The sequence below is a fragment of the Sceloporus undulatus genome, chromosome 2, assembly GCF_019175285.1.
Source record: "Sceloporus undulatus isolate JIND9_A2432 ecotype Alabama chromosome 2, SceUnd_v1.1, whole genome shotgun sequence".
In the NCBI taxonomy this organism is placed as follows: Eukaryota; Metazoa; Chordata; class Lepidosauria; order Squamata; family Phrynosomatidae; genus Sceloporus; species Sceloporus undulatus.
In genome coordinates, this window is record NC_056523.1 from 246,969,786 (window position 1) to 246,993,327 (window position 23,542).

Sequence of the window (23,542 nt, forward strand, 5' to 3'; positions counted from 1 at the left end):
TGCTCAGACCATACGTCTCTGATCATAAGTTTCTGTAAACAGTCAATGAATTCCAATGTTACTTTGAGGATAATCAGTGCTCCACTTGTCTCTCTTGTCTTACATTTATCTCCAGCTTTTCTCTAATCATATCATTTTCAGAAAAGACTGTTATTACCTTTACTTTGAAAGTGGCTGAGTATTGCATCTTTTGGGTAAAATGATTTATTTTTAAAAAATAAGTTGCACTGTCAAGAATGAGAGCTACAACATTCACTACCTTTACAAGGCTTGTGATGGATATACTGGAGCAATACAGAATTTGATCCATGCCATCTCTACCTGTTTTTAAATTCCCAAGGTGTTATTTTGAACAGCCTTCTGTGTTGTGGTCTGGATTTGAATATTCATCATGTATGCCTAAAATATCCAAAAGAATATTGCAGAGGTAAATTTGAAATGTTTATTGCCTGTGTTCTTTTGTTAGAGTAACTATTTGAGTGGGCAGGATGTTACCTTTCTGGATCACTTAATAGATTTAATGTGGAACAATAAAGATAGATGAATCAATAATTTTAAACCTAAAAATAAATTGGGTTGTGGTTGGGCATGCCAGATGTTATTAGATTTAGCCTTTGACAGATGCCTCAGGAGCACACTCTTGTCCAGAAGAACATATGGCAGAAAATGAAACTGTCCTTACATAACCTGGTTGTTTGGCTATCTAGTTGTAGTTGCTGTGCTGCTTGATGAAAATTAGAGACCCCAAATATATAAGGTTGCATCTACTTATCCCAGGGAAATTAAAATTTCATAGTATTGCCATGATTTGGCCTGCCTTTAATTGATTTCAGCAGTCTTTAACTCTTGCGATAAATCAGTCTCAAATACATTTCAGAGCCATTCTCTATATGGCAGAGTCATATGGTTAATGATATCATTTCATTTTTCAGGTAGGTGACAGCATGTTAGACTGCCTTCTCATATAAGAGTCCACCTAGCCAGCAGTCAGTAAATAGTACAAAAGGGCAAAAGTTAGCATGTCAGAGAGAACTGTTTTTAGGATCCTTAAATATGGGAACCCAATATTTGCACTCTAATGTGAAACTAGCCAAAGCTTGTCCACAAAGTAATACAATCTGATTCTGTAGCATTATGCTATTTAGCTGTAAGTGGAATTTGTTGCTACATAGATTACCATCTTGAGTCCCTATATCAGGAGAAAGGCAGGATAAATAAATTAATAAATAAATAAAGTAAGTTTAGGATTATATCACTATTACTAGTGCTTTGTTGTACAGTACAGAACTATGATCAGAATGCTGTTAGGGAGTTATGAATGAATCATCTGGAGTTATGCATTCGTAACTGTGTGGTAGTCACAATCCTTGGGTAGCACCTAGTTTAGGGGATACACAGAGAGCATGAGAGCCCCCCAATTCCCACTTACCAGGAAGGAACCACTGTGACTGATGGAGGTCTATTCCCCTATCACTTGGGAAGCAGCTGAATGATATTCCTATCCCCCCTCAAGTGAGTGATCTCTGGTGTCAGGAAGAATTGCAACAGGGACCCCGTATCTGCCTGTCCCAATGAAGACCATATATTTGGGGGGGGGGGGGGGGAATGTCAGTCAGCTGTTCCCTGAGTGACAGGGGAACAGACCTCCATCAACTGGAGTGATTGTTTCCTAGTAAGTAGGGATTCAGGGGGGTGGGGAAGGTCCATGATTCACTATGTAGTTACATAACTACAGTAGCTATGCATCCGTAACTACCCAAAATGATTCTGACATATATTTTCCATATTTTCTGTGCCTGATAAAGAGACTTGGAGATCTTGAAAGCTTGCATATATTTTAATGCCTTCTTAGTATTATCATCATCATCATCATCATCATCATCATCATCATCATCATCATCTATCTATATATTGCCTTTCCCCCAGAACCAAGCTCCTAGTTCCAGTAAAGATACTAACAAAACATGAAGCTTTAAAGGCTGCCCAACATCTCATTTTCAAAGATGGGCTGTTTTTCATACCTGTATTTCTCACTTTAGCTTTTTGACCTAGGTTTCTATTGCAAATTAATTTCCCAGTACAGACCAGAATCCAAAGGAATATTTCTGTTCATTAAAGTATTCTTGTCATGGAATTGGGTAACTCCCTACACACAATGTAATGCCAAAACTGATTTTCTCCTAAAGTGGTTTAGATAATACAATGGACTACAACCAATGGGAAAGAAAAGTTTATCACAATGTAGCGAATGTCCACTAGCACAACATTGTGATAGATTAGTGTTTTACAAAGTCAAAATGGCAGCCAGCCTATGAAAATACACAGTGGAGTTCCACATCTGATGATGAAAACCTCAATTCCTTTTCACTCAACAATATATCTTCATTATTTTCTGTGCTGGAAGGAACTGTTAAAATCACCTTTAAGTGTTCCTTGCCTTAAAAAACCATATGAAATGTATGGGGTCACTGGAAATTAACAGATGACTTGAAGGCATATACATACACAGGTTGGAAGTATACACATATAGTCCAAGACATCTGGAGGGGGATAAATTAGGAATGCAGGACTGAGCTCCTCAGCTGGGTCTCAATACAGATGCCAGCTCAGTTGTGATGCTGCCAGAACTGTGGAGGCTTGGAGGAGTGAAATTGCAAAAGCTATAGGCTTATCTCTGTCTGACAATATTTGGATGGCCTACCAGAGGGCTTGCAAAGATTTTGAAGAGTTTAGACAGAGCCTCGGTTTGGTGCCTGAGTGGCCAATTCCAACTGACCACTGCCTGCAATTCTGCATTTCTTTATATGTGTGTGTGGGTGGGGGGGGGGGGGGCTTTGCCACAAACCATTCAAACTAAATTGTCTGCTTTAGCCTTTGCAGTGAAAGTCCAAGGTTTGCCTGATAGCACGTCTGACTATAGGGTTAGAAGGATGTTGAAGGGTTGGAGCAAGGCTTGAGTTCAAGTTGCAGACACTAGGAAGCCAATATCTCTGTCTATGGTTTGAGGGTTAAGGAAACAATGGTCTGTGCTTTATGCATCACCAACTGAAGCAACTATTTTTCATGCTAAATGCATTTTTCAGGTAAGCAAATTGGTTGCTTCTTCTAAGCATGATCTATCAGGTAAAGCTTTGGCCTTTGGTGATTTGGTGTTTTCCACACAATGAGCAGAGATTATTTTAGGGGATCCAAGAAGGATCAGAGACAGAAAGGTGCTTGGAGCTCATTGGGGTCCTGTCCTCAGAAGGAGGAATGGGGTTGACCTTTCTGAAAAGAGCAATCTGTTGTTGGGGGGGGCTTACAGGAAGGGGTGAGGGCTATGTGGGTCAACTTGGTGAGGAAAAGGGACTAAGCTTGACCATATCAGTGGCAGCAATAGGAGGAAATATTATTAATTCGGTGTTCACAATTGGCACTCCCTTTGGGAGTGGGCTCTGGGACAGCCTTTACAAGTCGAGAGACCTGGGGTTGGAAAGGAGCCTGCCTTTGGGGTTGACATGTTTTTCCCCCCTCTCTTACAAACTTGTGGGATTTTGGGAGGGAGTGCCCTGTGTTTGCCTTCCAATAGGCTGAACTGAGGGTTCAATCCAATATCTTGGCTTTACCTTGGGGCCTGGTGTTTCCCCCAAAGGTAGTCTGGAGTGGTTTTGGTCATGGGGTGACACCTAGTTCTTCGGCTAGACCCACACCAGGATGCTTCCTCTTCTTGTAGTTTCCCAAAAAGTCAACTTTATTACTATTTGAATAGGTCAAATAAATGGCCCTTTATTTTCCCATATATACGTGTCTGGTCTCGTTATTTCATGGTTGATCATCAATAGTTCTGAAGCAAAAAAAGGTTTCAGTGATGTATCTTTATCATAGCCATGACCATCTTGTGGTGTTCTCTTCTAAGTAATAGAGGAGGGAACACTTTTTCTAGAGATGGCACTTGATGAGAAGAATACTCTTCCCCACTCACTTCAAAAGAATACTCTCCCCAAAAAGACAGTGCTGTCCAATTATGAGAGGGACCTTTTGAGGGTTCTTTTTTCAACCGAGTATTGCAGTCCTGAGCATCTAACATAAATTAATAACCATTATTATAGGAATAGCAATGCTAACTTCTATCAAAGCTTTACACTTTATGCTGAGAATCTGCTTTCACTTCTGTAATGCTGATCACAGCTGGGCTCCCTGAGAGACAATTGCCTTTCCAGCACTAAGCCGACCTAAAAATAATACTGCAAGCACATACATTACATAGTTGCATGTGTGCTTTCAAATTTCCCATTTAATTCATTACCATGTCCAGTATAGTCAAAAGAATCAGCTTCATCTGGGGTTTCGAGATCATCTACATTGATATCAATTTCATCTGGAGTGTCCAGGTTATCATCCGAAAGGACAGATCCTTCACTCTGGTCCAAAGAGAGATTGATATTTGGAGCAGTAAGCTTTATCCTTCTAGGGTTGGTGCCATCAAGATCGAGAGAGTTAGGAGGTTCTAAATAAGTATAAAGATAGATGAAAAACAATTACAGATATTCACAAGCTATATCAAGCAGCAATATTTAACCTTTTTTAAATATTGGTTCTGTGGGTCTGTTCTAGTTGGAACTAACCAAAGGTCATCACAGAACATGAGTAGATTATAAGGAGGATTTTACACAGTAGGGAATCAGATAAGGTTTGGTTTTGTTTTGTTTTATTTGCAATTTATTTTGTGGTATTAACCACAGTTTCCCTGTAAAATAGTTCAGATTGTTTCTGATTCTTTCCACAACTGTAGTCCAGACAGGTGAAGGCAAGCTCCAACTGTTGGTATTTGCCCTGTTATGTGATTTTTCTCAATAAATATACATTTCTGCCCATCCTGTTTCTGCTTTGGCTAATGCAAGATCTCCATTCTCCATTTCCTGCCTTCCCTTTCTGCTTATTAAGAGCTGAAGGTATTCTTAGGAGAAAGAAAAGGGGAACAAAGACTGAATGGAGAGGGAAGTTATAAACATGGCTGAGTGGAACAGTTTAGAAAATATACAAGGCATGGTCACCCTCACTTTTGCTACTCTATTAAGGGGCGAAACAGACTGCCCCTTTCTGCTGGCACCAGGCAGCTTCAGAGTGTGGCATTTTGACATTGCATGCTCTAAAGCCGTCCGGAAGCTGGCTTCACACCGCCCAGCTATTTACACTGGGGCCGGCTTCTGGGTGCTCTGGTAGCACAGCATTTAGATGCCGCACGCTACCAGAGTGCCTTAAATTGGGTTTCCCTCTGTGGTGGGATGGGAAAGCCAGCTTTCTGCCAACACAAAAAGGAGCAGCTGTTTGCCACTCCTTTTTCGGCCAGCAAAAAGGCAGATTGGGGCCACGGTGTGGTTGCTGCAGCCCCAATACAGCTTTGTCAGGGGTGGCCTGTTTAACGCCTAAGTCAAATTGTTGTGGGTTCAGTATTTCCTCAATCATCAAACTAAAATACCTTCTGGGGCACTGAAGGTGGTCTGCTGCCCTGCTAGTGAGAATTCTTCAATTTGTAACCTACAAAATAACTTTGTCAAGCTCTGACCATATATATCTAAGATCTGGTAGCAGCCATCAAAATCTGTCCCAGGTCTCTATTAGTAAAAGCTTGATCTGAAAGTGTACAGGCTGTAGACAAAATTAGCAAGGAAGTGTGGAGGAGCTAATTATCACACAAGCTCAGTTCTTTTGCATCCTGATGACACCCAACTGCAAAAGGAGGAGGATGGTGTGCTACAAGTGATGATCACTTGTCAAAAGAACCATGGAATTAACTAAATAAAGCAATGTTAACACCTCTTTCCTCTAACAGTGGAATAATGTCATAGCAGAAGCATTCCTCTCAACAACTAATTAAATGCTTAGGAAAAGAAGAAGGAACAAGGTTGCCTCACCAGGTCTCATCTCTGTAGCACTGGAGTTTAGCACAGCCTCACTGAAGGGGATATCCATTCCCACATCCTTTGATACCAATCTGAAGCACAAAAACAAACATAATAGGTCCTGAGTAATGAGAGTGCTAAAGAAAGGCCAAATTATTTTGCTTTTATAGGAGAAATTAAAATGCTCGACAGTTGCAGAAGTCCTTCTACCTGAAGTGAACTGGGTTATGATAGAGAATTAGCACAGGCTGGAGAGAACAGAGGCTTCAGGCTTCAAGGCAATTCAGCTGTCTTTTTAGTACAAATCTTGGTTTGTCTTAAATAAGTCATTTCATGAATCTTCAGACAATGAAGGCAAAGAAATGAATTCTACAACAAACCCCAAGGCATGCACTAAGAAAAAAAACAGCAGGAAAATATATAGGAACTCTAAAACTCTAACCAGACTGCAAAGAGCAGATGGAACTATATGTTTAAAAAGAAACACATAGACATATTTCTTTCTGAATTGACAAAAGCTTGAAGAAGGGAAGTACTGCATCCAAACCAGCCTCAAATATGTTAGTAAAAAGGACATCATAAAGGAAAAAAAGGTATTATCTGTGTCGGGGTAGTTATCCACAAACAGGAGTAAAAGAGAAATAAAGGTCTTCATTACTATACATTGACAGATGAAAACTGAGTAGCAACTTAGAAAATTAAAAATGTGGATTTTTGAATAGCAGTATGATGCTAACACTTAACACTGAAATCTCATAGAAATTGAATTTCAGTTTCATTATCAGCCCTACAAGTTGGAAACAACAATGTTATTTCAATTTTTAAAAAGAATAAAATTTAGACATGACACTTATTTGTAAGTTGCTTCCTATATTTTTACCATGTGCCTGAGGTCCTGCAGTAATGTGTGAATATTGATAAAGGAGACTCTTAATAAAGGAGACTTTTCAATGTATTTGAAGAGATAAAAGGCCAAAGCCCTTTTAAAAACTCCAAACACTGTTAGAATCTCTGCTCTTTTAATGCATGGGTGATCATGTAACCAGACTGCTGACTGATAAATAACCTATAACTTGGAAACAAAAACAAAACAAAAAGTCTACTTTTTGGAATATAATATGTAGTCATTATTTCCCATTAAATTAAAACATAACCTTTCCAGTGCTAGGGAATCCTGAGAACTATTGTGGCACCAGAATTATCTGACAGAGGAGGCTAAATGTCTAAAAAACCCTACAGTTTCCAGAATTCCTTAGCACTGAGCCATGGCAGTTAAAGAGGTCTCAAACTGGATTATGTCTGCAGTGAGTTTTGGACCCAAGATAATTAAACAGATTATCTGTGACTAGTTAGGGAAAATGGACCTCTTTAACTGCCAGTTAAAGCAGTCTCAAACTGGATTATTGCTGCAGTATGTTTTGGACCACAGATACATAGCTGTGATAGGCTTGAATATCAGTATGCAAGGGATCTTCTAGTACCTTTGAGGCTAATTGAAAGAAAAAAAAGTTGTAGCTTAATCAAATGCATGAATGTTTAATTATCTGTTGTACATGCTTCCCTAGTATTAACATCAAATAGACAATTACCCAGGTCTCTGTGAAACTGGAGCAACATTGGCCTGCTCTGGTCTGCAAGGATCCTACTTCTTCTCTGGGAATTTTTAAAGATTGTAGACAGAGGCTCTGCAATTACCTCTGCAACTTCCTTTACTATTCTCAGATGCAGTTCATCTTGCCCTGGTGTTCTAAAGTCACTTAAAGTAGCTATGTGTTTCCATGCCACTCTTTGCCTATGTTGGGATGTACATACCCAAACACAAAGTTTATCGTTTATTCTACTTCTAGAAGAAATATGCCTACAAATATTCTGAAATGTGCAATATTTATGAATTACATTAATTAGTTAGCAGCTAGAAAGCGTCAATATTTGTCAATATTTTTAAAAAAGAGACATCACATTATTTAGGAATTTTAAAAGTCAGAAAAGGAGAAGAATACACTTCTTTAAACCCACATTTACCAAATTTTATTTGAATCCCCCCCCACCCCTGTCCCATAAGTTCAGTTATGAAAACTGCCACATTCCAACACATTTGGCCAGTCTGGATGAGCCCACTGTTATGACTGAGATGAGTTATTTTGAGTAGTACATTCAGCTACAAAGGATGCATAAGAATTCCCACTAATTATATGCATGAGTCAAGGCCTTTGATGATGATTATCTTACTGTGGCGTCTAGAAGAAATTCTACAGTATCATCAAGATGTATGATGCACAGAGAACTCCAAAGAGCTTCAACAAAAGGAACAAGATGTAGAAATGAAGCATCTATGTGCTTCAATATCAAAATGAAGGGAACAATTCTGGCCACAATCAAAGAGACAGTTAGGAAAACATTTTTTTATAATAGAAGGCCAAGCAAATATATTTACCAAGCTCAGCTGCTCCTGCTAAAAGCATTTCCTTATTGGCTTCTCCATCTCTTGCATCAGCAATTTATGAATAATCTGCTGTAAACTTTCATTAGAGAACTTGTACATTTCTCACAATCAATGCACAAAATTAGTACAGTAAGCCCTTGTTATCTGCTGGAGCTTGGTTCCAGGATCCCCTGTGGATAATAAGATCCGTGGATGCTCAAGTCCCATTAAATATAATGGCACAGCAAAATGGTGTCCAATATATACAGTAAAATGGAAAATCAAGTTTTGCTATTTGGAATTCTTTTTGAATGTTTTTAAGCTGTAGGTGCTTGGATCCGTGAATAAAAAAAATCAGTGGATAAGGAGGGCCGACTGTATGTGCAAAATTTTCTAAAGACAGTGTAATTGGCACTGTTAGTCCTTATCACACCAAACTGTGTACCATCATAGCAGTGGTTTGGTCCTGCTTTTGTGTCAGCCTTATTACATGACATTGTGGTTCTCCCAGTGCTGTTTTGCTGTACCGTTGTTAGGAACATGATTTCTTACTGAAAATAATATCTTAATGACTCCCTTTCCTGCTATGATTAAGTAACCAGTTTGAGTGTGGATGTCTTCCACTTCATTGTGAGAACAATTAATTAGTGGGTTGTCCGTTCTTTGGGAATTCCCAAGGAAATCAGCAGGAAAACCTCAGATTACATCCAGTGCTTTGGCAGGGATGAGAAAATGTCCAAGAGAATAGCTGTGTTTTCTATGGTCTTGAATCTCTTTTCTGATTCCCTTCTCCATTTCTTAATATAAATGGTTTGCTGCTATACAGTGAGTCTACACCACTAGAAGGCTAGCGATCTGTGGATTGGAGCATCTGCAGCTCACCATGCATCATATTATTTAATAGTAGTGTCTGCATGTGAACACACCATTAAAAATGATGGAGGATAGTGGGGTCTGTTTATTGTCCTGTGCATCTTTCATGATGGAGAGATTTGGGCAACGATGGATGTGCCATAATAATTTTGTACTGCAATAGCTTTATTACGGATATATAAAAAAATACTGACGCAAACCAATCATAAAGCACAAAGTAGAGCAAAGGGATGGTGATAACAGCACTAGTGCAGATGAAAAAACCTGTAAATAACACTATTACAGTGCAAATGTGACAAGCATGTGATACACAGCATCACCAATCAGTTATCATTATGAGTACAGCTAATGCAGTTTTTGAACGGTATAACCCAGCATAACACCATGGTGTGATAAGGACCTTAAGAAGGAGGAGGGAGGAAGGAAGGAGCAGGAGGAGGATGAAGAAGAAGAGGAGGAGGAGGAGGAGGATTTCCATTCCATTTCTAAAGGTCTGCTTTGTTTTAACAATGATAATGATGATGATGGTGATGATGATGATGATGGTGATGGTGATATTGATATCAGCCAGCTTCTGAGGCCCAATGTCCTCCATTTTGATCATGCCTAACAAACATACATTTATATTAACTTTTTTAAAAAACCATCAAATTTTTTTGCATGTCCTCCATTTTTAAAAAATGTGTCCTACATTTGAAAATGTCCTGTATTATTTAATTATTTAATTTTTGGCTTCGGCCTCCCCAGTTATCTGAGGGACAGCAACCTGGCCCCCGGCTCAAAAAGGTTGCCTACCCCTGAGCTAGATTGACCTGTATAAGGAGTTTATCACACTAGCGAAATCCCACTGAAAAACAGGAATTAAATAGATTTAATTTTTTTTAAAAAAAACGCAAATGCGGGAAGTTTATCACACCAAATTCTTGCAAAGGTGAAATAACGCGAAGTTAAAGTGAAAGCAAAAGGCAGAACAACAACAGCTTTTTACTTCCAGGAAATTTCGAAACTAAAAAGCTGCGGTTTTTCTCCCCTTTGCCTTTGCTTTAACTTTGCATTATTTCACTTTAACAGTGACGTCATCTGATACCCGCATTTGCAGGTTTTTTCCAATTTAAATCTAGTTTAAATCATATTTTTCAGTGGGATTTTGCTAGTGTGATAAACTCCTATGACCACTTTCTAATGTTTTTGTGTGACTCCATTAATTTCAATAAACAATTGAAAATGCAAAACTTTTAAAAATAAAATGAACTTCTCCCAAATCTCTATCCCTAAGAAAATTCTTCACTGATTGAGAAAAGTGAGTTCACATGCTTAGGAGAATAAAATATTAACTGGTAATTCCTATGGTATGAAGTAAGTGGTACCAAGATATGAAATCTTGCCCTAAGCACTTTATCCATCATTCTAAAATAAAAACTGAGTTGGACAAACCATTTGGTCAATTCCCAATTTAATGTTTCACCACCACCACCACCACCCCAATTTAAAAAAGATATAATTTTTTCCATCTTATCTAAAGGAAGACACCAATTTTTTACTTACATCTTTTTAATAAGTTGCTGTATTATAATCACATCAGAGGAGAAAGCTGATTAATTTTTTTTAATCCCAAGAGTTGAATTTCAACTAACAGATTCTACAGCAGTTGGACTCACCTTGCGTGTAATCCAACTTAATTAGCAAATCATAATTAAAGCAGGCTGTGTAGAAAATGTCTTATTTTCTACATATTGGCATTTACTTTTAGTGTAGACATTTTAAATCCATTTTTTATTTCCAGGTTCAGCAGCAGCAAGAGTAGTGACATATTTTAATAGGTTACTCATAACATAAAATGCCAAATGGTGTGTAAATATTGACAGTTAATTTTCACACCACAGCTGAACGACAGAAAAGCATGAGTAATCTTTATGGTTATTTCAGGCTTACTGATAAACTAGAGACAGGCAGATGACTAGTCTAAGGTCAGAAAGGAAGTCACTATTACGGTCAATTAAAATTTAGGGCTTCCTTTAAAAAAAAAAAAACTACTTAGGAGCAAATCCCACTGAAACCAATGGATCTTACTTTTGAGTAAAGGATTGCACTTTACCAATTTGCCATTATTGCAGTCACATACTTCATTCAAAGTCTTTCTGAATGATAAATGTTTTTGATTCCATTCAAGAAAGATATTTTTAAAAGATAGTAACAGTTCTTCAGAGGAACACACAGTTGTCAGTCATCAGGCACAGCTGAGCCTGATTCAGAAAATGACAAAAAAAGTACATATTGGCTTGTAAATCTGCTGCCTTCTATTATTACAATGTCTTTGTTTTTAATAACTGGCATTGTAAGTTATTTCCCTGTACCTATGATGTACAAAGATGTGAGATCATCTAACCAGTACATGACCAACGATGCTGCCACACTGCTGAAATAATGCAGTTTCATACCACTTTAACTGTCATGGCTCCATCCTATGGAATCCTATAATCTTTAGTTTGTTGTGGCACCAGTGCTCTCACAGAGAAGGCCAAATATCTCCTCTAACAGAAAAGGCCAAATATCTAACAAAATCCTATCATTTCATAGCACTGAGTCATGGCAGTTAAAGCAGTGTCAAACTGCACCAATTCTGCAGGGCAGATCCAGCCCAGGTGGTTTCTGGATTGCAACTTGGGTATTCTACCTGTGGGCAGTTCCAAACCATCCAGTCTTTCACAGTTGAAAAATCAGAAACACATGGTCAAGCAACAACAAAGCGTGGTCATGGTGGTCCTTCCCTCTCTCTCTCTTGCTGAGTTATTTGAGTGTAAACTACCTTTGCACTTTGAACTCTGTTGCAGCAACTGAAGTAAGTCAAAGACAGAGGTTGGAGAAGAAGAAAGAAACTGGGACATTTTAAAAGCAGCTCAAAAAATTAGGAGGCAGAGGGTAAATTGAGACTGTCTCTGCCACATTGGGACAGTTGGAAGGTGTGCAGGTCTTTATGTTCTTACTTTCCTGTTTACATGCATATGTGTATAAATGCATGTATATGAAGACTTTTAGTAATGAAATGAGAACTTCAAGCAATGAGGTGAAACCAATCCCAATTTTTTTTAACCCAGCCTCTCTGGCTACTCTGAGAGGAAGGAAAGGGAATTCAACTCTATTCAGTGAGTCTGCTTGCTTCAGAGCTAGTCAGTTAGACTTGGACTTTTTACCTATTAAACAGTAATGCTGTCACCCAGTTGAAGAAATCACAGTTGATTGTTCAAGTGAGACTTAAATCCTAAGACATTGACTTGTGGGAAGACATGCATAAGACTACACTACTAGGTTAATTATCAAAGAATGAGAAACCTACAGTAGTTTGCATTTGGAAAAAATAAAGACATATTTCTTTTTCTTCTTTTTGTAAGGGTCTACACACGTCACACAGTGGCCCTCACTACAGAAGAAACATGGCCTATAATCTCACACACGGCAATTAATGGTTTGCCATTTTACTTGAATTTGTATTTTATTTGAAATTTTACATGTATGGGTATTTTAAAAATTAACATTGAAACAAAGTGATTTATGAATTAAACATTTCAGCGAATACTCCAGAGTCCCCATAGATCAAACAATTTTAGCTGCCTAAGTAGTAATTAACCTTTTGCTTTGTTAATTAATTTGTATACAGTTGGTCCACCATATCTACAGATTCTTCATGCATGGATTAAATCACCCATGGCATGAATATATTCAAAAATATATACATTCCAAAAAAGCAAACCTTGATTTTGCCATTTTATATAAGGGATGCCATTTTACTATGCCACTGTAATTAATGGGATATGAGCATTCACGGATTTTGCTATCCACAGGGGGGCTGGAAAATCAACTCCAGAGGATACCAAGGACCCAATTTATTACCAAACTCTCCATATAGGTCCTCTCCCTCTCTATATACATGTGTGTGTAGTGACAGTTAGGTATTATTCATTGTATTTTAAAGTAGAGGAGGTACAAAAGACTTGTTCAAAGCCAATCAGTGAATTTACAGAGGTTCAAACTGCAGTTTTGCAAGCTGACCAAAGCTGCATCCACGCTGCAGAAATTATCAAGTGTGATATCAATTTAACTGCCATGGCTCAATGCTATGGAATCCTGGGAATTGTAGTTTGTTGTGGCACCAGAGCTCTCTGGCAGAGACTAAATGTCTCATAAAACTAGAAATCCAAAAATTCCATAGCATTGAGCCATGGCAATTAAAATGATGCCAAATTTGATTATTTCTGCAGTGAGGATGCAGACCTAGACTAGTAAAATGTTACTTACATGGATAGAATTCAGCACTTTTCTGAAATCAGTTACCAACATTTCTGAGAGTCAGCCTGAAAAAGAACTGAATTTTTAGCATATGTGGTCATACTCTGCTGCTACTGATACCTTCTAGATCTTTTTATATCTTTGAACTGTGAGATAACCTTGATTTCTTCCCTCATCTCCTTGTATTATTCTGAACATTGCTAACCCACCTGGGTAGTAACATACAATTTTCAACTAATTTCAACCCACATCTTTTCACTTCTTTCTTTTGTATTGGTTGTTCTTTCTTCCTTTTATGTCACAATATTTCTCACTTCTGTTTGACTTTTTAAAAAATTGTTTTAGACTTTTTGTGCAATCTTGCTCTATATTTATGAAATAAAAATGTTTGCTTTTTTACTTGTTTGCTTTTGTTTCTAATTATCATACAATTTTGAATAATTATTTTGGACATAGAATATAGGACTTTCACTGTCATCTAATCCAGCTATAAAACTGATTCCTTTATATTTTTGCATACCAAACAGATTATTAATAATCAAATGGTTGTTCCAAATAACAAACAAGACCCACGGAGTAGCAAACAAGCTGTTTAACATATTTGAGAAATGAGGGCAAGAAATCCTTTAAACTTAGAGAAGATTAGATTTAAAAAACCCAAATTTATATATGCTATTCACAGATGTAATAATTTGACTACCCCATTTAAAACATCATTCATATAACAATGTAACATGTTACTGGTAACATCTATGAAGAATCTTGTGGTCTGGGGAAACGGTATAGTTCAGTGATGGTGAACCTATGGCATGCGTGCCAGAGGTGGCACTCAGAGCCCTCTCTGTGGGCACACATGCTGTCACCCTAGCACAGAGTTTACCAGAGTTTCTTACTAGAAAGCCAGAGGGGCATGGCACTTTGCAATAAATAAGTGGGATCTGGGTTGCAGTTTGGGCACTCGGTCTGTAAAAGGTTCACCATCACTGGTATAGTTCTTTTCCATGCCAGTGTCACTCATCCTTGTTAGTCTCCTTGAATGGAAAAGAAGCATGCCATTTACCTGAATTGAATTATTCTTTCTAACAGATGCTACTAGAATAGCATGAGATCCAACTATTTGGAAATTGTTCTAACAGAATATAAATTGCCTGTTGTATCCCAACTCCTGCCATGTCTGCTTCTATTCCTGTTGCTTCTGAAGAAGTAAATAACATCTAAAACCACAGGGAAACTGAACTGAATTCCTCCCACTGTTCCCTACACATTAAAGGTGGTGCTCAGGAAGAACTAATGATAATAAGAAGTATTTTAAGACACATATTACATCTAGCTCTAGTCAAGTAATATCAACAGTAACCAACAAGAGCTCTCTGGCATGTCTGCAAGGCATGAAATTAGTTTCTTTAACTGGAGTTCTTCTGACTTAAAGAGGCACTCCTACCAAGCTATACTCATTTTCTTGTACGTGTTCTCCATGGCTGCATCTACACTGCAGAAATCATCCAGTTTGACACCACTTTAACTGCCATGCACAATGCTATGGAATTATGGGAATTGTAGTTTATTGTGGCACCAGAGCTCTCTTGACAGGGAAGGCCAAATGTTTCATAAAACTACAGTTTCCAGAATTCCATAGCATTGAGCTGTGGCAGTTAAGGTGGTGTCAACCTGGATTATTTCTGCAGTGTGGATGCAGCCTAAGTGTTACAAAAATGATGACCCATGGAAGAAATTTGTTCAGCTGTTTCCAACATAAGCCACATTAATCATAGCTATCCCTTTTTAATAGTTTCAAGACTGGTAAATCAAGTTGTAGATCAAAATAAACTATGATGTCAGTAAGGTTTAAACAAGGTTCCCTCAATACTACTGCAGATAATTTGATTAAAAATAGAGCTAGATTATGGAGTAGCTAGGTGGGTTTGTAGGTGGTTGATGCACCAAACCCAACAGCACTCACCAAAGGTTCCTCAGAATCCTGGAAAGAAGTAGCAAGTCCAGTAAGGTTTTTTTGTTGTGTCTGATCTTTTTCAAGATCTTTTAAAAAATGACTTGAAAGAAGGAATAGAGGGGATGCCCATAAAGAGGAGAGATAAAACAGTGCAAAGATTTAAAAGCACTAAAATATTTCCTAAACAGCTGAGAAAATAAACAGATCTTCATCTGGAGACAAAAAGATTAAGATACATGCCAGTAATGTCTCTCTAAAGAAGGCACTACATATATGGGGCACTGTCCCCCACTGAAAAAGTCTAATTACACTTGAGATGGTCCAACAATATTATTCAGTAAGGTCAAATTATCACATGCACAAAAAGCATTACAAAAAAAAATGACAAAAACTTTCTAGTAATTGCTCTATTTCATGTGCTCTTTCACCTTCCCCAAATTTGGTACAAATGCAAACCACCTTCTGTCATAGGATGCAACCTAATTTGTCCTTCTGAATGCTTTGATGATTGACAATGACAACAGTACAAGTTCAAAAATATTTAGTTCCAGTGGCTGTACAAATCTTTCACAGCTAACTTTTTCACATCTATCATTTATTTCTTTGCATTTGTAATAGAGTATAAATAGGAGGCAGTATTTAACCATATCTTTATCTGCTTGAAATGTCATCATTATTAGATGGAACAGTAATACTAACAGTTCAGTTCTGTGCTCAGCCACTCAGAAATGTTCATTTGGACTTATCCCAGGTAACTGTGCCTAGGACTGCCCACTTAGAAAGGAGTGATATACATATCTATTCATATTAATTAATATCCATGAAAGAATACACATGACTTTAATAAATGAACAATTATTTGCATTAGATATAAAACAAGCATAAATAAAACAGAGCTTGGCACTGATGGCTTATACTGTTCAGAAGAAATTAAGAGTTACCAATGGATGTTGTCTAGTAGTATGTGAAATGCAATAAGGCAGTCCAAGATATATTCAAGAAATGGGAAAGAGGTGCAAATGGGGGGGGGGGGGGTCAGATTGTAAAGTGGTACCACAGTTAAATTGACTGCATTAACCAATGAAATGATATTAGCAACCGCATTTTCAGCTACCATAAGTGGGTCAAGTTGGGATTTACAAGTGCTAAAAATGTGAAGGCTGCTAGAGGCTGAATGCAAAGAGATAAGAATGCAAAGGACAAGTGCTTATGACAAAATGTAGAAGACACTTTTTTAAAAACTGAATAAAGACATGGGAAAATGAATGAATAAACAAATGCTGTTTAAAAGATAACTCAGATACAGCTTCCCAAATTGTGTTCCTTTCATGGGAGATGCTCTTCAAAAATGTAGGATTTACAATTCTGCCTTAGTTAATTAGTCACATTTTACAGTAACAATACAATTGACTGATGCATCTCCCTTTGCATTTCCCCCCACTATGTTTTAATTATTTTCTTTTATGAAACCCTTCATATCTGTGTGGCCATAGCAGCATAATTTAAAAAAAAAAACCCAAAGATATTTCACAAAACAGGATACTTTCAAAATCTTCTTCTGCAGACTTAGAAATAAGTCAACATTTTTTAAAAAAATTCTTGTAACTTTACGAACATTGTATTCTTGTTCTTTGTCTGCTTGCAACAAAATTTGCTCTTAAATGATTTAGAAGCCCCTATTTCATTAAAATGATTTAAGTGGATGGTGCAAGAAAGGAATGTTACATGCCTCATTTGACAGTGAAGGATCAAAAAGAATGCAATTATTTGTTAACTCAGCTGTAAGGCTGATGTGATCTCAAATACTCTCTATCTTAAGCTGTGTATTTATTTCCTCTTCTCCATCACACTATGTAGGTATGTAGAGGAATAAATGACAAGAATGTAGGCTGTTATGCAATTAAACACACAGTAAAGTTTTGTCCCCTAATTACAAAAACCGCATCCACTTCCTAACATGACAAGCCCACTGAATGGACGCACTTAATAAAGCAATGTGACAGAAGTAAGACACAGCTGCCTAATTTTCCTGTAATGAGGCAGCGGATGCTTTGCATCCTGCTGATAAATATCCTTCTCTCCCTCCTGCATTTCCTTCCCTAGTAACTGCAGCCACAGAGCGGTTAAGTGAAAAGGCACACTGCTTTCTCAGCACAGAAGGTAAAAATGCACTTACCTTCTAGGGACTGTGAAGGCCGTTTTGCAAGGTGAAAAATGAGGAAAGGTGCATTATTATTACTTCATTTCAGCATCTCCCTTATGTAGCAGCTGACTAGGAACACAGATCTCCACCATTTTTCTGGTCACGTGACTAGTGGTACTTCTAAATAAGGACAATCACCTGCCTTTGGATGCCTTGCTCCATATTGCAGAAGCCACAGCAACTCTCCAAGGCACTAGAATCTATATGCAAATTATGGATTTGTGTGTGTGTGTGTGTGTGTGTGTGTAACAACATCTCTCCCTCTTTCCTGATACACACCCTTGCAAGCTAAGAAAGTAAGATGATTGTCTTTCTCTTGCCAAAGATGTAGTAAACCATTACATTGAGAAGAAGATGAAATAAGCAAACTTCTAATTGACTCAACAGAGTAAACCCATTTAGTATACAGAATAAATATTTTGACATTATTTGTTTCAGCTGAAATATTATAAGTCAGGCAGCAAGTGAGGCAGTAAATAGATGGCATCCATTAGTTTTTGATGCTTGCAGAATGGAGAGGAACAGAAACGGCGAGATTCTCTAGGAAGGCTATTTGTGTAAAAATGTATAAGAACTATTAATACACTAGACTACATTTCAAGGAGGAGGAAGGACTAAGCAAATGTATTAATTACCTGGTTAGTGTTGTGTCTAGTTACTGAGCCCTGATGTTATTGAAGTGGTACTTTAAGCTCTGAAATAAAATATTCCAGGCATGTTTTGGAATAAAATATATAATATGTAAAGATCTGTGAGGAGGGCATCTCATGTATAAGTCTAGAAATTTTTGTCAAAAAATTGACCCCAAAAACCTGGGTTGACATCCATGTGTCAATGTAAGTACTATAAGTACTGTAAGTACTATAAGTACTGTACCTTAACTCCTATCAAAAAAGGAGCCATCCCCTTCTCTGAGTAGAGTGGCAAAAGGCAAGAGCTTAGTCCAGTGAAGGCGAACCTATGGCACGCGTGCCAGAGGTGGCACTCAGAGCCCTCTCTGTGGGCACATGTGCCATCATCCCAGCACAGAGTTTACCAGAGTTTGTTACTAGAAAGCCAGGGGGACATGGCACTTTGCAATAAATAAGTGGGTTTGGGGTTGCAGTTTGGGCACTCGGCCTCTAAAAGGTTCACCATCACTGACTTAGTCCATCCTGGAAGAAACTAAAAGAAACACCATCTTTCTCTAGTTTTTCCACTGAGGTGCCACTTCTGGCCTTTTTGAATGTCTGGGTGGGGAAATAGCAATGTGCTTTGGCATCTTTCAGCGTTTGACATAGTAGCTATTCATTCATCAGTATGCTAAGACAATATAATTCCTTCAACCAGTATCTACACTCCCTTCAACTGCTGCCAACGAACAGCATTACAGTCTGGTCCAAAGGTCACAGTTAGGAGCACTGTTCTTTAAAAAAGCAAATGAGATTATTCCAGGGGGAATTAGTATAAATTCAGTATTCAGTGCATTAGTATAACTATTTATGAGGATCCATAAGCAAATGGAAATGGGATCCTCCATGTGCAGAGTGATAATATATGCATCTAAATAAGTCCCAAAATTGCTAGCTACTGTTTTGAAGCATTTGTCCAAAGCTATTGTGGACATATCAAATAATGGTGGAAAGGGTGAAGGATAAGCCTTTTTGATAAAACTGTTCCTTGGCATGAATCATTAAACTGGCCTAACAATGTTTCATACTCAGGTGATAATAAGACCATTTAACATTTGGACTGCAATCCAACTTCCACTCAACACAACCTAAACGTCTAAATCCAGAGATATACTAAGCCAGAACCATGCAAAATAGTATCACTGCACAACACATGTCAATGATCGGGTGCCATTGTACAATGTACAATGAGCACCACAATGCATAATAAGTGATTATAATGTACAATCACAATGTGTAAGACTGCTCCATGGACAGTTCCATTTCCACTGGTGTCAGCAGAACTATTATTATCTATTATTTTAACTATGGTGGATAGTTCACTCTGCATACAGAGCCCAACTTATGCTAACAGGATGCTAGCAATCTTTAACCATGTGCAGTCTTCTATGTAGAAGACCACAGCAGTAACAGAGGCTGTATATAGATGGCCACTGTGCTACACATTTCTATGTGACATGTGGTAAATTCCTCCCTTATATAATTATATGAGCAAGGTACTCCAGAGCAACAAAGCTTACCTTATTTATATGGGCTAAAAAAAAACTATAAGAGAAAGTAGAGAAAATTGGCTAGCAACTGTAAAATGACCCATATATGTAGAAATAGCAGGTAGAGCAAGACTTTGTATTTAGAAGAAAAAAGTGGATTTGGAGGAGGAAAGACAAGTGATTCTCCCTCAACATGTCTCTCATTCAGGTTGTAAAAGTGTGAGAGAGCATCATTTTTGCCAAACGGATTATTTCAGCTTGGCAAATGGGACACTTTTACTTTTATGACCCTCTCCCATGGTTTTACAAGCAGAAGAGAACAAAAGAGAACTACGGCAGGGTACAGACTGCCAACAAGAGGCACCTCCTTGGCGCCTTTCTCTGCTGCCCAAGAGTGCCGCAGCATACAAATTGTGAGGTGCTGCTGTGCAGCAAAGGAGGAGATCCCAAAGGTGGCTCCTGTTTGTGGCGCCGCAAAGTGCCAAACACAGCGTGATTACGTCGCAGCTGCGCAGCGCCGTTTAGAGGTGGCAGAGCTGCGATGTAATTGTTGCGTGTGCCGTATGTATGGTGCTGCGCAACTGTGGCGCATGCATGACGTGCTAGGGTTGCGGGGCATGTGCACGCACTGCCCCGAGGCAACCCTAGCACATCATGGATGTGCCGCAAAGGGCCCATCTGGACAAGGTTATGTTATACAGAGGGAGACAAAAAAATAACCCTAGACTTGTTTGCCTGACTAGTTTGTTTAATAATGCAATAAGGCTCTATGTCTTTCAGTATCTATAAATGAACACAACTTTCCATGGGATATCTAGTTTAAATTCATGCTGCCTTTACAACTGATATGTACCCACCCCCGGTACTCGCTCCCCCACCTCCTCACCATCCAAGGCTCAATGACAGCACCACTGAAATGTACCCCATCCAGTGTGGGTCACTACTGGCCCATTTTGAAGAGGGATGAATATTTGTATTTTGGTTCAGGTGCAGAATCTCATGATACTAAATCCTTTAACTAGATACAATCAGAATCAGCAGGGCATAAAAGTGACAGGAAACACACGTAGACAGAAAGGATTTTTTTTTTAAAAAAAAAAGGTTTTGATAAAATCAAATGCAATAAGCATTACTTTATTATGGTTACACTCAGTGTGTGTGTGGGGGGGAAGCTTTCAAAAGAAGCTGGATTGGTCAGTTTGCATTAGAGAAAGGAACTGTGTGGTCCTTTTTGTTTGGAAAAAAAAAGCAAACATTAGTGATGCATTCATTAAATTATACCGTGGTAGTATAGTTATGGTGAGTTGACAGGTTTTCATGTTATCTCCCCTGCCGAAAAGAATGGTGGACCCTCTGCTTTTCATTCTTTTCTTTATGACAACCTAGTTATTACTCTTACTAACTGATGATGCTGTTAATTCTGCCATCTTCTGAAAGCTTACAATTTTAACTTAAGCAGGCAATGGAAGGTAAAAATTGTGGTTTTCAGTGTCAGAACCCATTTGTGCTTGAACCTGGGTGGAAATTACCTCTGTCTCTGGATTGCCCTTGTCTTGCTCACTTGCTCTTTGGTTGTATTTTCTGGCTGAGCTCTGAACTGTCTTTGATCCTGTCTTTGAATCATCCTTTCCTGCTTTCTAACAAGACTTCAGTGCTGGTTTGAGCCTTTTCCTAGCAGGGGTAGGCAAAGTGGAAGCATGGGGCTCTCACATATGGCCTTGAGGAGTGATGGTTGGCACTGTTTTAACATTTTAAAATACCTATTTGTTAAAACCAGGAGTGAAATCCTAGCTCATTTTATCCCCCCCACACACACACACAACTACATTTGCCGCTTGGGTAGTCTGTGAAACCAGGGCAGAAAACTGGGCCTTTGGAGCTGCTGAAGTTGCCCACCCCCTGTTGTATTGTCTTTTTAGAATACCTCTCCCCTATTATTACTCTGTGCTTGAACCTTGCTGGTTTAGATATTGTACCTGAAGTTTGCCCATCCTAAAACATGCCATAATGGTAGAGGGAAAGGAGAATCAAAGACCAGGATGACAAATACCAGTAAAAAGGAAAAACTGGGGAAAGGATAAGAAGAATCAAAACAAAGAGGGGGGGGGGAGCAGTAAGATACTGGACTAAGGCTCACCACACACTACAACTCAAGAAATGGGCCTATTGATGGATCCTCTTTGTAGCTTACAAGGTGTAACTTGCAAACAGGACTACATTCTTAATGTGGTAGTATAGTAAAGTATGAAATCTACCAGCTGTATCCATGGTTGCCTTTAGTTAGTGGAAAGCACTTCTGCTCCCATCTGTGGAATCTGAATTTGGCCAATGCCTCTTCTGTATTTCACCCTCCCAAGTTCTTGAAAAGCTGCTTCTGTGGGTTGGATAACTCTCCACCACAGTGTGGGAAGTGGAGCAGAAAGCTGTAGTAGATAAAGGGGAGGAGTAAAAACTGGAGGCAGGAAAAAGAAATTTGGCAGCATCTTTGACAAACTGGTTTTTATTTTTGCATGAGGTTTCCTGGATATAAACCCACTTCTTCATATGCAGTACTAAGTGGTATTAAGACCTTAGTACTGACAGTACTGCAGTACTGCATCTGAAGAAGTGAGTTTGTATCCATGAAAGCTCATGCAAAAATAAAGTGCAGTTAAAGGTGCTGCTACATTTCTTTTTTTCCCCTCTCCTCCTCCCTTCCTCCTATGATGCTGCAAGAGAATAATACAGCTACTTTTTTTGCAAAAGCACAAATACTTTCAACTAGTGCAAATTTGCATCCACTCCAGCACAATATGTGTAATGAAAACTGGAACTGGGTTTCGGTATGTTCGGTGTCTATTTGACCTATATTCATAGACAGTAAACTCCAAAATAAATTCTATTGTCCTATTCTTACCCTGTTATATGACCAGGTTCTTTCTCGCAGTCAGCAAACTGGGTCTGCTGGTCCATTTCTTGTTCTGTTACTATGCCATCATTAGGATGTTGTGAATGGGTTTCCAAATCACCACTGCCGTCATCAGCTTGAAATAAAAGAGCATCTGTTCTTCCATTGTATGAAATCTCATCCTCTTGCTCCAACAATTTCTGAGGGTTTCTATCTAGTAGAGTTTCAGCTTGTGTCTCAGAGATCAGTTCCTGGATTAACACATCTTCTAATTCTTTAACAGGATTTCCACACAGTGACTGCATTGTGTCTGTCCTACTACAGTTTTCTTCAGGGGATACATCATCCACTTCGTTTTGGCCCACCATAGTCCATTCCTGATCTTGCACAGGGCTTCTGGATGGCTTCTTTTCATCTTCCAGTTTTTGAGACACAACAGCAGAAGGTTTCTCTCCTAAATAAAAAGAATCCCATTCAGTCTCCAGAGTAGACTGCCCTTCACTTTCATTTATTATGGAGATTGACTGAAATGTATCTGAGGAGTCTGGTGAAAAGGTTTCAAGAGAATCTGTTTGTTCTGCCACTGCTGTAGTTTCCTGTGGAGTGAAATGGCTTTCTTGTGTTACCAAGATATCCTTCCTCAAAGGTACATTTTCTTCACCACTAATGAGGACGTAATCCATTTCTAGTGAAGACTGATCTTCCACTTCATTTAACACTGTATCCTCCTTGTTTTCTTCATTTGTCATCTCTGCCCTCTCTGTGGATTTATATCCTTTACTATCATTGCTAAGCATATCACAGACAGTTTCTGAAATTAAGCAAAACAGTTTATGTTTCAGCAGTTAATTCATTGCTCATACTCATTCAATAAACAAA

General features: G+C 38.5%; 1 protein-coding gene across 6 annotated transcripts in view; it reads right to left on the reverse strand.

Moving 5' to 3' along the window:
* Nucleotides 1-23,542, reverse strand: part of PRUNE2 (prune homolog 2 with BCH domain) — a 143,541-nt gene that overhangs the window by 21,929 nt on the left and 98,070 nt on the right. For 4 of the 6 annotated variants that reach the window (XM_042450119.1, XM_042450117.1, XM_042450116.1 and 1 more), the window contains exons 9-11: nt 22,673-23,474; nt 5,895-5,974; nt 4,286-4,486 (exon numbers count right to left, since the gene is read on the reverse strand). In XM_042450119.1, the coding sequence (XP_042306053.1) occupies nt 4,286-4,486; nt 5,895-5,974; nt 22,673-23,474 (1,083 nt within the window). Of the gene's footprint in view, nt 1-4,285; nt 4,487-5,894; nt 5,975-7,471; nt 7,584-17,588; nt 17,713-22,672; nt 23,475-23,542 lie in introns of those variants that run through there. The other 2 variants (XM_042450122.1, XM_042450121.1) reach the window with 2 other exon arrangements.